This window comes from Dromaius novaehollandiae, chromosome 3, assembly GCF_036370855.1.
Source record: "Dromaius novaehollandiae isolate bDroNov1 chromosome 3, bDroNov1.hap1, whole genome shotgun sequence".
NCBI lineage: Eukaryota > Metazoa > Chordata > Aves > Casuariiformes > Dromaiidae > Dromaius > Dromaius novaehollandiae.
Genome location: NC_088100.1, coordinates 49660826 through 49677405, shown reverse-complemented (window position 1 = coordinate 49677405; position 16580 = coordinate 49660826). Strand labels below are relative to the sequence as shown.

Below are 16580 nucleotides of genomic sequence, written 5' to 3'. Positions count from 1 at the left end.
TATCTTCTTTGAAAGGCTGTGGCAACTGAGGGACCCTCAATTACTGATAAAGGGCAAATATTACATCCATCTTTTAAAAAGCCAAGACAGTCAGCCTCAGCTCAGCTTCTGGGAAAGTTATGGAGCAAGTCCTCCCCATTCCAGGCACAGGAAGGACAAAGAATGACTGGAATCACCCAGCACAGATTTGCCAAGGTCAAATCATGCTTGATCAAGCTGATTGCCTTCTATGATGAAATAGCTGGCTCTGTGGGTGAAAGGAGAATTGTAGATGTTTTCTACCTGCACTTCAACAGCCTTTCGACATGGTCTTTCATAGTCTACTGATAGCCAGACTGAGGAGATATGCATTGCATGGGTAGACTGCAAGGTGGGTGAAAAACTGGCTGGACTGCTGGGCTCAAAGGGCAGTGGTTAATGGTTCAAAGTCTAACTGGAGGAGGGCTAGCAGTGGCATTCCTCCACCATCAATACTAGGGCCAGTACTATTTAACATCTTTATTATCGACCTGGACAATGGGCTGGAACGCACACTCAGCAAGTTTTTGGATGATACCAAATGTGGAGAGTGGTTGATATGCTGGAGGGCTGGGCTGCCACTCTAAGGGATCTCAACAAACTGCACAAATGAGCCAGCAGAAAATTCATGGAGTTCAACAAAGACAAACGCAAACTCCTGCACCTGGGACAGAGCAACTCCACACAGCTGGGGACTGACTGGCTACAGGGACCTGTGTGTCAGCATGCTGAATATGAGTGAGTGGTGCATTCCTTCAACAGAGAAGGCTGAGCACATACTGGGCTGCAGTAGGCACAGTGCACCCAGCAGGTCGATGGAGGTGATCCTTTCCCTCTATTCAGCATTGGTGACACCACATCTGGAGTGCTGGGTCCAGTGCTGGGCCCCTAGTTACAAAGGAGATGCTGACAAACTGGACAGAGTCCATTGGAGACCATTAAGATGGCTGGGGGGACAGAAGCACATGATGTCATTCGTTACACATGACATCAGTTAACACACCGCTGATACAGACTGTTAGAATTATTTACTACATAATTTATTGAGCAACTGAGAAGATAACTGAAAACTGGGAATATTGTTTAATGACTAATCAAAAAGGGTAAACATTTCTAGAAGGTAGAAGGAAAGTATGAATTAAATAGCTATGACTATGGGAAAATGTTTCAGCAGTGTTGTTTAAATCTTTAGTCCAAATAAGATATTCTTCTTTAGGATGATCTTGCAGAGAGATTGTGGCTAGATATTGTATATGAGAGTGGACAGTAAACGTGCCTGATCACTGTTCCATATACTTGTGTGCATGCCCCATTAACAGCATTTCTTTCACTCCCTGATAGATCCTTTTTCTCCCCTGTTCTGCTTACTGATGCTTTATTCTAAATTTGTTGTAGAAACTAATCTGTAATATTCTGCACGGACTTTCTCTGCTGCTTCTCCTAACAGCTCAGAGCAACACAGAATATTTGCTACTTTTGGTCCTTATGATATTTGTCCTAACTGTATTTAAAGACAGTGTTTTAAAAACAGTGTTTCAAGAGAAGCCCTTATTTCCCCTGAATACCAAGAAGTAACCAACTAAAACTGACAAAATTACCTGGAAAAAATCTCCAGTGCTGGATTGGGCTTCTTAAACTTGATAGAGAAATAAACTACATCTACTGCCTATTCCCATAATCAATATATTTTCTGTCTCCTCAAACGCATTATATTCTGTCTTGAGCATCTTAGAACTTTCATCCTCCCAGATCTTCACTCACGACTCTACTGCCTGTGGAACCTGATAGACTTTAGGATTTTTACTGTCTTCCCTATTACCACTAACATCCACCCTTCTATTTTGCATGCATTGTATGTTCACTTTTTTCCTAACAAATCAGTGATTTAACAACTAGCTTATAAAACAAGTGTCATGTAAATACAGCAAAAACAGAAGAACTTGCATTCAACATTGATTTTAAATTCACTAAATTTTTTTTTGTAAATATAAAAGTCCTTACATCAATCATTAATAGAGAGACAAAGATATATTTGAGCTTCAGAACTGGAGTCTGTATTGCACTTTATTATTATGAAACTGTAATAATGAATTTGGAATCACTGAGAAAAAGCCTAGAATATTTCCAAACCTATTTACCTGTCATAGAAAACAAATATAAAACTGTATTAGTAGAGCATGAAAGGAGAAATATACCCAGGTAAGGAAAATTTTTTGCTTCCACAAACATACAAAACAAAATTATATATGTAAAACACTATGTGCCATCAGACATGGTACCTATAAATTGTAGTATTTCCAGACAGGTCTTGGATGAGTGAATCGGCTTCTCATGTAATTAATCAGCTTAGTTCCTCATTGTGAGTAGGCAACAAAGAACTATTAAGCTAGATATAAATAGCAATTTTATGAGTTTCATTTGACTCTTACTCACTCTTGCACATTAAAAGGCGTACATTAATGATTCTCACAATCTGGTTTTGTTTATATTCTCAAAAGACAATAGTTAAAAGATGAAAACATAGTATTTTTTGCTTTCTATTGATAATTGTTAGGGAAATGAAGGGAAAAGATGAATAGGGATTGCCGAGCAGTTCCTAACAAAGCAACACTGGAAAAAAGTAAAATTTCACTCATTTAAGTGAGTTTTGTCATTGATTTAATGGAGTCAGGATTTTACCCAAAGAGGAGCCTGGCCTGAGAAAAAGGATATTTTGTCTACTTGCCTTTTTTTTTAATATGTAGGAATGATCCTCACTTTGTGTTTTTGTAGGTGTCATAAAATATCAGATCTCTAAAAGAAGCCTTAAATTTGTCCCATGTGATTGAAGCAATTAATAACAATTACAGCAAAATATACAGGAAAATACCATTCCATTGTTTATTTCAGGAACTTTCCAGAAACCAAATGTTGTCTTATTTGCCAATATGGTCTAACTTTGTAGATAGCCCTGCTCTGAGCAGCGTTGTTGGTCCAGAGGTCAGGAAGGGACTCCAAAAGTCCCTTCCAACCTAACTTACACTGTGATTCTGTTTGCAACAGGTCATCTCCACTACCATCATATAAAAACGTAACTGTTCATGAATACGTATAGCATCTGTTCCATTTCTCGTATTTCTGTTAGAATTAATCCATCTTTAATTATAATCTTGTTCTTTACAAGCATCTTTACATTCCATATGTAGTGACCAACAGGTGTTTTGATTCAGGTGCCATTAGGTACTGACTCACAGTGAGTAGTCTGATGATGAAGTGTAAAATGTGGGGATACTGCTTGAAGATCTTTGGAACTGGAAATAGACTGAGCTATGGGAATCTCTTCCTCTTCTAATTCATACCAGTCCATTCTGCTGAGCAAAGATGCAACTCGGAGCATTTGATAACAATGTGAAAAATAATATGCCCAGGGAGGTAATTCCTTTATAATTGTATCTATTTTGACATTCCATCCTGTGCAATTTTCCCTCCCCTTTCGTCACCACAGTCTTAGTAGTCACACACGCCGCTCAGGGGTGCTGCCCAGTACACATGCCCAGGGCAAGTGCAACTTGCCTGTACTTAGAAGCGTAAGGGTATCTCCGTCACAATTTCTCACTACTGCTAGGAGGCAGCTGTTTTTGTAACCAGTTACTTAAGAGGCTAAAGCCCATGCAATAAGGCATGTACTATGTGCCCCTTTTTCCTATGATCTGGGGTAACCCATGCCAAATATGAAATTTACTCCAGGTTTATAGCTCGAGTTGCCATGTTTTTTAATTAATCCAGTCACATGTCTAAGACCTGGGGTGTCCAAGAACCCTTGGAGATCAGATATGAAAAGTTTGACAGTGTACATCCCAAATTGCAGAAGGCTGGAAACGGTTCATACCTAAAACTTTTCTTTGCAGGGTGTTAAAGAAAAACCTAATTTTTATGATCATTTATACTTAGAGTTATATTCAGAATAATATGTTTATCAAAACTAGGTTTTCATACCAAGTTTGCTTAAACTGGAAAAAAAAATCCTTCAGACTTCTCTAATCGTTCAGACTGGAGGCAAAAATACTAAAACTCTCCAAACCATCCAGCTGAGTCAGCAACGTCCATAAAAAGGCCGGATCTTGGCTAAAGTGTCCCCCCCGCAAAACGCTGACAGGAATTGCTCTTCCCCAGCCATCACCTTCGGGACGCCTTCGGCAGCAGCGGCCGCGGCGTGACACCTGGCGGCTGCGGGTCAGTATGGCAAGAGCATCACCCCGCCGCAGTCCACCGTGCGAGCGGGCCGCGCCCCCCGACCCCCCGCGCCCGAAAGGGCCTGTCCGGCGTGACCGAGCCGCCAGGGCCGGTTACCAAAACGCAGACGCGGGATTCCCAGTAAGCCGGCGCCGACAGGGCCAACACGAACCGCCACAGCCGTGTGAGGGCCCCCAGCCGCACCACGCCTGACCCCGGCACCCCGCCAGCCCAACCCCGCTTCACGCTGAGATGCGGTAAGAGGAGGCGGCGGCGATGGCCCAACCCCGCGAAGGGGAGCGCGCCGCTCCCAGCAGGGCCCGCGCGCGGCGCTCTTGCTAGGCGACGCCGGCGGCAACCAACCAGGAGCCGGCTGCACTCCGGCCCCGCCCCCAGCCTCGTTCCCGCCTAGAGGCGCCAGTCTCGCCCCGCCCGACTGCCCCGTGACGCCGCTTCGCCGTATCGATTTTGCGCTTCGTCATCCCTCCGCCCCGCTCCCCGCCGGTTCCGGGTTCCGGCGCCGCTTGGGGGCGGGGCAAAAGCTTGAGTTTCCTCCCGCTGAGCGCCGGGCGGAAGTGGGGATGGCTCGTGCGGCGGGGCGCCGGTGAGGCCGCACGGCGGAAGGCGCAGGCGCGCGCGGGGCGGGACTGGGGGCGGGCCGTGCCGTGCCGGCCGTGCCTCAGTTCCTGCCTGGCGCGCCCGCACGTTCCGGCGCGCAGGCAGGGGGCGCGGGGCGGCGGCGCAGGTAACAGCCGCCGGCGCGGGGGCTGCGACCGGCCGGCGGGGGCTGCCGGGGCCGGGCCTTGTCCCGCGGGCGCCGCGCGGTGCCGGCGGGGCGGGGCCGCCGCGCCCCGCCCCCCCTCCCTCCCCAGGCCTGTCCGTTGCCTGGGAGAGCACGCCGGGGCCGCGGCGTGCTGCTGACTCACCTCGGCGGCGGGAGGGCGCGGGGCTGCCGGGGCGGGTGGGGCGGGGGCCGCACCGTGCCCCCTTGGCGCCGGGTGGTGGCAGGAGAGCCGCTGGCCTCACGGGCCCCGCTGCGTGTCCTCCAGCCGCTCTGCCGCTGCTCGCCTGGACTCGGGGGTACCTGGGAACTGCGGAGGGAGCTGCGGCCTTTGCAAGGAGGGAGAAGAACGGGCCTTCTCGCCTCTGCGGTGAGGGCACGGTGCGGGCTTAGGAAATGCTTGTTTATTCGCTATCTGCTGTGCGCTTCTAGTTAGAAAAATGTTGACTTGCAGGCCTGTCTGCCCAGCTCGCCCCTTTTTCTCTGCCGAAATTAATGCATTTAAGGTCTTGCTAACACATTTTCGTTTCAGTGTTAGTATTTCCTGTGCTTACAGGAATATAATTATGAGGGAAATCTATAACCTGCTGCATTTTGTTTGTAATAGTGCTAACCTGTTTCTTTTTGGGGGGGATGGGGTATAGTTCTAGCTGAAGAAACACACTGATCTACATGTGCTTTGCTGTCCGTTGGAAGAATGACAGATGACAAAGATGTACTTCGAGATGTGTGGTTTGGACGAATACCAACCTGTTTCACTCTGTATCAGGATGAGATAACTGAAAGGGAAGCTGAACCTTATTATGTAAGTATAATGAAGGTAGCAATGGATAGTCCAGTCCCATTGTTATGTTTGTTTTCTGTCTGCTAATCATGCACATTGCTACTTGTCATGCAAATACTATTTTTTTTCTTTTTACTCCTGGTACCTTCTGGAAGTAAACTTGGTGATGATGCTATATGATTTGTTTCTCTTTACAGCAGCTTCAAAACTTGCAACTTGACCTTACTAGTGAAAGAAACTTAGCACAGATAATTAAGTTCTTAAGTTTTATGAAAAAGTTAACAAGTAATTACGTAAAAGAGGGAGACTCTGCATATACACGTTGTGAGCTTTGTGTGCTTGGACATTCGCAGGAAGATGGGAGAGAGAACTTACATTGCCTAACTACAGAAGTAGCTTCAGTTTGGGCTTTGTGCAGTGTTAAACACTAAAATCCATTGCCATGTGACCCCTCTTTGGTAAATGTGTTAGCACAGCACAGGAGTCATAGGTGTGTGTAACACAACACAGCGTTGAATAGGTATAGCAGAGCTCACTTAAAGTGAGCTTGCCTGTCTTTTTCAAAAGCGTAAGGACATCAGGACTAAGGAGCTCAGGTAAAGCATTGTATTAATTGTTTGCTACTGTAGTCAAGCCAGGTAGGTCTCTCCAGGGAGTTACACTAGAAATGGATACATGCAAGCTTCTCTGTGGTGTTTCCTGCAGATACTTGTATTTGGAGTAGAACTGTGATTAGGAACATCTAGACTGAGCTGCCTTCATGCTGAACCATCTGCTTTTTTCCGTCCTAAAATTGTTATGACTTATATTTAAAAATAGTGTACTACCGGTCTGTTGGTGCAAAGAAAAGTTAGAAATAACATTGGTAGCAAGTAGAGTACTCGTTGGTTGAGATTCATATAGGCTTAAAAAAACAGAATTGCAACAGAAGACTGTCTCAGAATGATACTCTACCCAAGGGACTGATTTCTGCTCTTTGAGTTTGCCCAACATTGAAAGGATTACTGTATAAAGATGTCTCTAATAATGAGCAGTATGAAGCCATTTCAGCTTGGGATACTCTGTTTCTTCATCCAGGATGCATTGAAGATGAGTCCAGTTCCTATTAAGTCTAGAGTTTTTGTATTTTATAATTAGTTTTGTGTGTGAGGTGATGTTTCATTCTGGAGGGAAAAAAAAGGCAGAGTGTTAGCTGGAGAGGTTTTCTTTTTGTGTAAGGAATGTATTGCAAACAATTCCTTAGACATTGGATGTCCTTGCATTTTGTTTAAAATCTGTGGATAACAGTCCTGGTTATTGTGATTAAATACTGTAACAATGCACAATATGCAAAAGGAGGTATTACAGCCCTAAACCAAGATTTCATGTATCTGAATCATGGCAATTTGTGCCCAACATATAAAAATACTGCTGTAGGGTAGCCAAAGGCTGACAGGATGCAGCCTCATTGGCCTGGATGGACTGTTTTAGGAGTCGGTAGCAAAAGTTTATGGAAAAGGTATCATTCTGGTGAACTCTAATAAAAGGAAGGTTCCTTGCCATGTGGCTAGAGAGTGGAAGAGCACTTAACTTGAGTTTTATAAATAGTTTTGCAACAATGGTGCATGTTTCTAATAGTCTAGAAGGTAAACTGTTATGTAGAATCTCATCTGTAATACAGAAGCCTCTGTAAAGGAGTTACCTTGAGTCTGCTGTCAGAAAGATCAGCTAGTCTAGCATACACTTAAATACACCAGGGCACAACCCCCCCCCCCCCAACCCTGATACTTTTTCAGTACCTCTGCTCTGGAAATGCTCAGTAATAGTGTTCAAAGATTACAGGGTTTTGGAGTAAAAATGTTTTGTCAGCTAGTATTTGACACTGAATGTGGACAGGTGGTGGAGGACAGATGTTAAACTAATAGGTAATAGAATTAAGGCATCTTTAAGGTATGCTTTTAACAGCCTCACTCAATTGATACACAAAAGTGTATTAAATTATTATTAGATTATTATATCTTTAGGATAATTATAATAAAGCTACAAAAGTGATGGAATTGGAGGCTTTCATTTCTCTCATGGAATGGGAAGCTTGTAGTAAAGTAGAAGAGATGGGAAGACCCAAGTAGAATTTACTATTCTGAAGACTTAAACTGCGAAATGATGTTTAGTGGTGATCAATGTAAGATTTGGTAGTGTTCTCAAAACCTAAGAACTGCTAAATATATTGCTTTGAGTAGACATAAATTAGGCATGCAATTTAAAAAGATGGGCAAAAAGTCAATGTTGACATCATGTTGGCAGGGTTTAAGTACTGGTCTAAACCTAAACGGATTGCCCATTAGGTAGGAGCACTGAGAATTCAGGAGAAAATGTGAATCTCTGAAAAACAGGCAGTCCCTGTTACCCTAACTAACTTTTGAGCTTTGTACTTTAAAGATGCCCATTGGGAATGTTGGCTGTGTTCTGTTCAGTGAAACACTGTTTAGCTACTGTCTGTGATCTTCGATTATGTTGAAGTAGAAACCAAATTTTCTTCCACACAACAAACCGAATCCAAATATTCTTCAAAGGAAGTTAGGCAGTTTAAAGGTGTATATCAAATATTGTTGCAATCCATCATGCTTTAATAATGGATTTATTGCTTCCCTTATAGCTGTGCCACAAATAGCATGGCTGAAAAATGACATTTGTAGCAGTTCAAATGGATCTCATATTAGAATATGTCACCATTAATTTAACTGCAAATATCACACAGAAATAATAAGCTTTTACAAAAATATTTCGCTTTGAGCAGTTACCTGGACTATGTCATCTCACAAATGGAAACTGTATAGAACTAGCTTTTTCTAGTTTATTAAAGTGTAAGATTTTACTGTCACTCAGTTGAGGTACCAAATGGAACTTGTGCTTGAGTGCATAAATTGCTTCGCTGAATTTAGATTGTCCACCTTTTAAAACTGAAGGCTGTGTTTTATTACCTTGCTGAATTAGACTCCTATGAAAGAAAAGGTAAACAATATGATGAAGGTAATAGGGGCAATAGATGGAAAAAGAAAACTGTATGGTGTGCAAAAGGTCAAGTGTTAACTGGCTTGATGATTATGATAGTGGTGAGTCTTGATCTTCTGCAATTTTATATATTAAAATTAGTTGTTTTACAGAAATATGCAAATTTGGTAACCTGATACAGCATTATGCAAAAGATGCATCCATTCTTTTTCATAAGAGGTTACTCTCTATTTACTCCCCTTACTTAATGTTTGTGAATTTGATTTTTTGTTGTTATTTGTTTTTTCAAACAAATTCCAACATTGTGGACAAAATACTATCTAACTTTTACATCAAAATGTGGTATAGTTGTTGTAGAGATTCTAGCAAAATGTTGTAACACAGTGATAGTTTTGTCAGGGAAAATCTGCCCTTACTTAGTCTGGATATCTGTACAATACATAATTCCCTTTAAGGTCTGCTATGATCTATATATTATAAAGAAAAAATCATAAACACCAACGAAGAATGGCTATGAGAAACACTAGGAAATGTTTCTCTTTCCCTAAATTTGAAAAATATAATTTATTTCTATTTATCCTTAGGCTCACCCATTTTATTAACATTTAGGAAATGAAAATGATTTTACAGGATGAATACAATTCATTTAAAATGTTTGCACCAGAGCTAAACCTTATTTTACAGGTGGGTTAATGTTTTTTTTTTCCTGGGATACTGAAAGGCATTGTTCATTGAAGCTTACAGACTGATTATCTTTTAAGTAAACATGCAATATGGCCATAGACTTAATGATTCATGCAGTCTGCTTAACCATTCTTATTGGTGTGAAACTTAAATCTTAAGCTATTTTTATTTTCCTTTTTTTTTTCCTTAGGTGGGAAGTATATTTTTGCAGTACTACTGTAGGAGTGTGAATGTTATCATAATTTCCTATGGAAATACTGATTAGCTTCTGTCACTTAAATGTTTTCCTTGATTGTTGCATATATTTTGATGTGATTTTTAAAAAATCTGTAAAACTAGCAACTTCAATCTTTTGACCCCCAAATTCTCATATATTTGTGCTTCATAGGAGTTTTTCTTAGGCACTTCTTTTTCATTCTTTCTGAACCACAGTGTCATTGTGCAAGCAGACAAAATTACTACATTCGCTTAACTATGTGCTTTTTTTGATTTGTTTGTTTGTTTTTAACCATGATATGAATAACACTTTCTGACAAGTTTGCTGAAGAAATGTTATTTGTCAAGTGTGTGTAACAGCTAATTAGCTAGCTAATGGGAGAAGTCTTAATGTTTTTCATTGTAATTGTATTCTGTTTTGTATAGTGCATGACATTGCCTTTGAGGAAAAAGATAATATACCAGAAAGCTTTAAGACGGTGTCTTGTTTCAATGAATAAAATATTAGGATTTTTCTTCCTGATTTTTGAGGGAGTTGAAATCAGTAGGTTGACAAAAGTTTAAATATTGGAGGAATCAGGGTAACCTTGACTAATGGGTTGAATTGACAAATACCATGCAAAGAAAATGGAAACTGCCAGCTGTGGGTATTGTGAAATGTATTTGGAAACTGAATGTGTAAGCAGTGGGCTTTCATTCAGTCTTCTTAAATTTCTAAAATATTACTTATTTTCCTTTTGAAGTAATAGTTAATATACATTCACTCATTATATTCAGTAAGAAGTTAGAACATATTCCTATCTGTTCACAAGAAAAAGTTTAAGAATTTCATTCTTTGACCTGCTTAAATACTGAAAGGTGGAAATTAAATTTAATTTCTCTGCCTTCCACTTCACTGAAAGAGTCAAGAACTTTTATTCTGACTGGTTTTTAGTTAGTGTACTGGATACTACTGTTATGCATCTTCCAACTGCATAATTTTATAGCCTTTCATTGGCCATTAATAAGTAAACTGTCTAAAAATGCCTTGCTTTACAATCAGCTTTCTTTTTTGTTAGCTTTTGATTATGAAAATGCATACTTGTTGCATATTTTTATTACTAAATTTTATTTATAATTAAATTTTTGTATAACTTTTTCAGTTACTTTTGCCTAGGATAAGCTACTTGACACTGGTGACAGACAAAGTGAAGAAACACTTTCAGAAGGTTATGAGGCAAGAGGAAATTAGTGAAATATGGTTTGAATATGAAGGTACACCATTGAAATGGTGAGTTAAATTAAGTTTGTACCTATGTTCAGAATAATGTAACATGTAAAGAGTAAATACATTTAGCACATTGTTGATACTTTTCCTAAACTAATAACTCTACTGAGTTTCAAAGATGGTAAAAAAAAGGAGGAAGGTAAGAAAAGCATGTTATTTAGGAAAAAACAGGAAAAGGTTTGTGTTGAACATTTGATGATTATTGTTGTACTTGCCGTATGTATAAGGCGGAAGTTGTGCTGCACCTATTGTTTTTATTCTAGGTATGATGATCCATGAGGTCTATACTAGGCCTATGTTTCTTTGAGACCAACCTAGTGTAATCCTTGAAAATATGTGACTTTTCTCAGAACAGCATGAAAACTAGCCCCCTGCTGCTGCACCCCTCCCCCACCCTCCACCCCCTCCCACACACCTAATTTCACAACTAGCTGGCTAAACCAGCTTTAGACATGTTATATGGAATTTAACAGTAATTGATTTCTTGGGATGCCATAATAACCTTGAGGTCATGACTGATACTGTCTAAATAAATAAAAAGCAACATACCAGGTTTGTCCCAGCAGGTTCATAATCTTATGTAGGTAATTGGAGATAATTACATAAGCTTTCACTTAAATTGTAACAAGAAAGGAAAGAAAGGCTTTTTAATTCAACTGAAAATGAATCTGTACTATCTGTATGTTTTCAGATGCCATGACATTTAAACTAGAATAACAATTTTTAGAAGTATTAGACACTAATTAAAAAGTTAATACAACTGAACTCAATTGATTGAATCATGATCTGTTACTTCAGGCTCTGATCCTTCAAATGCTCCAAGCATGTGCTTCCAGAAAACAGCTCCACTGATTTCAGTGGGATTGCTTTACTAAGGAAAACTCTATCTACAGACCTTTATTTTAGGAGAATGATAGTCGCCTAAACAGCTGAAGCTCATTCCAGGGAAGACGTAAATACCAGAACTGAGAATTAGACTGATCAAGCAGTTTGTAGAGAGAAAGAAGAGTAGAGCCTTAACATTCTTCCTAAGTGTAACTTCTGTGTTAAGAATCAAATGGAACTTCATTGTGTTTTTGATTATTTTAATTAGTTATTTAGTTTACACTGTATGGTTACATTTCTTACAATTTGTACTGTTTTGTATCTGCTTGGGATATAGCATATCTTTTTTTCAGGGCACCTATTTTATTTTCCAGTGAGACTCTGGAAAAATTCTGAAACAGTTTCAACTTCATGGTCTGTGGCATAACTGCTTCCAGGGAATGTAAAGGTACAGAAAAATGCTGAGAAGCGAACTCTTTCTGTTCCCCTTTTTTCTGCATTTCAGTTAAAACCTTGGGCACATGATCTTGTTCCATTTGTTTATGCAGTTAAGTGTTAAGCTGTTTCCCAGATTTGAGTTTGGAAAGGGTGTTTCCACCATCCCTTCTTTTTGCAACACCAAGGTTCTTGGAAAGGATGGCAGTGCCTGCTTTGCTGATGTAGGTTCTGAAAAGTCTTTGAAGTTAGTCAGTAGGCTTTCACCTCTTGGAGCAGTAGTTGATTGGTTCTTGGGGACTGGCAAAATCTGTAGCTTTTCATGGGGTTTTGAGATCAGCAGTAAAATATCTGGTTTCCTAAATTGTTCTGAGGCTTTTGACCTATTGGGGACTACCTTGTTTGTCCTGTGGCTCTAAGTAATTCAAGAATGTAATGCTTCAATGCTTGCTTTTTTTTTTTTCTTCCTTCCAACTCTGCCTCTGTGTTTTCATTAATGGACATAACTTTGCTTTTAATGTTTACTAATTTTCTGTAAATTCCGTGGGCCATGTGGGTTTGAAGTGAGCAATGGTCACTTCATTCCAGAATCAAAAGCACAATGTAATGGAATAAACATAAAGCAATTGCAGGACATCCTTAATAAACAAGACTGAAATAGTAGTCACATATATCCAAAATAATGTGGATTTTGGAGGTGTGCTGTTACAGTAAGCACATTTATCTTACCTGAAGTTGAGTAAGGCTCATTGGACCAGTGTTAACAGACAAACTTACAACCCTTCTTGCTTGTGCTTTGGCTGTGCTTTGCTAGTTTGCCCTCAGTGGAGACTTGAACAGTATCAGACAGTTGTTGAGCGTGACTTGTAAATGTGAAACCTTGTTTTTTGGTCGTTTTTCTTGAGTTTAATAGCCACAGCTCTCTTTTGCAATTGCCTACTGATTTGTTGTTTTCAATTTATTCTGGTAGAACAGCTTTTAAAGACGCTGTTATGTAGTAGTACAGCATTCTTCATGTTGCAGAGTGCCGCTTTTTTTGTGTAACGGTGTTTCTAGCTGATGACATCACAATGTTACAAAGTGTTGCTTTACCAACTTTTCCTAATTCTTCAGCTTCCTAATTTTATACGTCTTATGAAGACACAGGTCAATTCAGGTTGAAAGAAACCTTAGGAAGTTTCTAGTCCAATGTGCTGCTGAAGCAGGGTCAGCTATGAGAGCAGACCAGGTTGCTCAGGGCTTTATCCAGTCAAGTCTTAAACTTCCAAATACTTCTTAAGAGTTCACAACCTCTCTCATGCACACGTTTTTCCTTATGGCTCAGCCTAAACCTCTCATTTCAATTTTTGCCCATTGTCTCTTGTCCTACTGCCATGCACCACTGAAGAGCCTGGCTCCATCATCTTGGTGTGCTGGGGGGGCTGCTGTTAGGTCCCCCTGAAGCTGCCTTTTTCTCAGGCTGGCCAAGTCAGGTTCCCTCAGCCTCTCCTTGCAGCACACGTGCTCCAGCCCCTGCCTGTCCTGGTGGCCCTACACTGAACGCACTCCAGTTTGGCAGTGTCTGTCTTGTATTGGGGACACCAAAATGACACAGTACCTAAATGCACTCTCATGAGTGCTTAGTGGAGGGGGATAATCACTTCCCTCAATCAGTGGGCTGTGCTCCTGTTAATAGAGCCCTGAATGCTGTTGGCCTCTGCTGCCAAGGCCCCCAGCTGACTCATGCACAGCTCGCTGTGTGCTACAACCTGCAGAGCCTTTCTGCAGAGCTGCTCCCCAGCCAGGCAGTCCCCAGCCCATATCATTGCAGAGTGTTCTTGCTCCCCAGGTGCAGGACTTGGCATCTGTCCTTGTTAAACTTCATCAGGTTCCTCCAAGTGGCTCTCTCCAATGAAGCATCTGAGCCAGCTGAGCTTGAACCACATAGGGGCACCAGGAGGAAGCAGCAAGTGAAGTCCAGGGTTTGTACTCTGCTTCTTACCTTTCTCACTCTATTCAAGATCTTGAACTCTGCTATTTCATGGTCACTACAGCCAAAGCTGTCACTGATTATCACATCCCCAACTAGTTTCTCCTTGTTAGTGTGTAGTAGATCCAGCTGTGTGTCAATTTAGATTGGCCCTTTCAGTACATGTATCAAAAAATCTTGAATACTTGTGTCTTTCCATGTTGCTGTTCCAACAGGTGTCAGAGGTTAAAGGTCCCCATAAGAACTAGGGTCTGTGATGCAGAGATTTCTTGAGCTGTTTGAAGAAGACTTCATCCACCACTTCACTCTGGTTGGATGGTCAGTAACAAACTCCCACCATGATGTTGCCCTTCCTTACCTCTCTGATCCTGACCCACAGGCTCTTAACCAGCCTGTTGTCTGTCCCATAAAAGAGCTTCATGTATCTAAGCTACACCTTCACATAGAGGGAAAGCCCCTCGTTTCATCTTCCCAGCCTCTTTCCTGAACAGCTTGTGTGCATCCATTAGTGTTCCAGTTGTGCAAGCAGTCTCACCACGTCGGTTATTTCCAGTGTCACAGTTATGTAGCTGCATGCAGAGCTCTAGTTCCTCCTGCTTGTTTCCCAGGCTGTGTGCATTTATGTACTTATATTTGTGGTGGGCCCTTTTCTGCCCTGCTTTATTGTTTTGAGGTCTTCCTTCTAGCTGTTACCCTGTACCCCTTGCATTCTATCCATGTCCACTACTTTCTCACTTGACTGTGGGCTGTTATTCCCTCCCCTGTTGTTCTTAGTTTAAAGCTGTCCTCACCAGGTTGGCCAGCGTAAAGATGCTTTTACCCTACTTTGTTGGGGGGATCCTGTCTTGCCCTAGCAGTCCTTGCTCCTCAGGGAGGCTCGTATGGCTGTCCAGTTGTCATATCAGCTGTGCAAACAGTTTTTGACCTGCTGAATCATCCACTTCTCCCTGAGCCTTTCTCTTTCACTGGCAGGGTTGAGGAGATGCCACCTCAGCCCCCCATGCCCTTGCCTTTTGCCCCCAGAGCCATGGGATCAAGGTTCCCTCCAGCAGTATCATTGGTGCCTATGTGGTTGAGCAGGAGGGAGTAATAATGAGTGCCAGATGAGCCTTGGCAGTCTCTCTGCAACACCCTGGCAAGCAGCAAACCTCTCTAGATAGGTTGGTGCAATGGGAGGGACACCCATCACCTGTAGGAAGGAGTATCCTGCCACCATTACTGCTTCCTCTTGGTGTGGATGTGTGGTTCAGGCTATTCTGATGCTTTTTCAGAGCTGCTAGCTCCTTGCCTGCCACACTGACCTATTCTGCAGCTGCAGATCTGTGGGTGGAGAAGGAGCCTGCCTCTTGCTGCCTGAAGTCACAAGCCTCCAACCTTCCTCATCTTGTGAGTCTGTTTTCCCCTCCCAGTGAGTGTGGACTCTGGCTGCTCCCTTCACTTCTGTGCAGTTAGGGGTTCAGAATCTCATCTGCAAGGTCCATCTCAGACGACGCCATCAATCCCTGTCATCTTGCCTGACACTGTTCTGTCTGCTGACCTCCTCCTGCAGCTCCTTAACTTTGTGACCCAGCAGCACACACCTCCTTTAGGCAAGGACGTCGCCTTTATCTGCCCCACCCCCAGGGAGAGGTACCAGATGCTTCTGGTAGCCTGAGACCTGGAGAACTGCATCTTCCCTCTGGAGCTTGGTCTGTGTGGAGGCCTCTGATATGCTAGGGGTAGTTTCTCCAGTAAGTGCTGGGGATGGCGCCCTGCGGTTTGTTACCAGCATGGCTGAGCACTTACACAGTGCCTTCGGCAGAGGTTCTGGCCCCTTTCTGTGGGCTGTGCTCTAGGCCTGGCAGTTGTGTAGATCTTTCCCTAGCACCTACTGAATGGGTGCTTGACACTCCCTAAGCAGGAGTCAGCTGGAGACAAAAGGTCAAAGCACACTTTGATCAGGAATAGCTGTCAGAAGTTGTTTGAAACTGCTAGAGTTCTGTAGAAGGATTGTGAGAAAGCCAAGATTTATTTCTTACTGAATTCTAAAGGAAAAGGTGAGCATATTTTCTGATGCAGCTGAAATTTCCATCAATGAGACTTTTGCCACAGAAATATTTAAACAGCATATTTTGGACAGTTGATATATTTAGTACCCCAACAAGTTCTGAAGCATAGGAGAAGTTTTTCTATCCTGGATTTGTGAGTTCATGTGATACACATCCTACTGAATTACTCCAGGAAATGATTGTGTTATGAAAACAATCTACCACTAGCTTTCGGTATTTCTGTAGTATTGTTCTGGGTTCAGAAATAAATTATTAGAAAACTAGTAACAATTCATTTTCCTTGCTATCCATGTGTCACTTTAAGAAGTATTTTAAGTACTGAAGTGCTTAAAGTTGAGTTTTCCAGGAGC

The 16580-nt window shown here is 42.0% G+C and overlaps 1 protein-coding gene across 7 annotated transcripts in view; it reads left to right on the top strand.

The window, feature by feature from the left end:
• The first annotated feature begins 4737 nt into the window (after positions 1–4737).
• ATG5 (autophagy related 5) overlaps positions 4738–16580 on the top strand; it is an 82215-nt gene continuing 70372 nt past the window's right edge. For 3 of the 7 annotated variants that reach the window (XM_064508839.1, XM_064508842.1, XM_064508841.1), the window contains exons 1-3: positions 4843–4975; positions 5656–5816; positions 10829–10956. In XM_064508839.1, the coding sequence (XP_064364909.1) occupies positions 5709–5816; positions 10829–10956 (236 nt within the window). In that variant the 5' untranslated portion in view covers positions 4843–4975; positions 5656–5708. The other 4 variants (XM_026120013.2, XM_026120011.2, XM_026120012.2 and 1 more) reach the window with 4 other exon arrangements.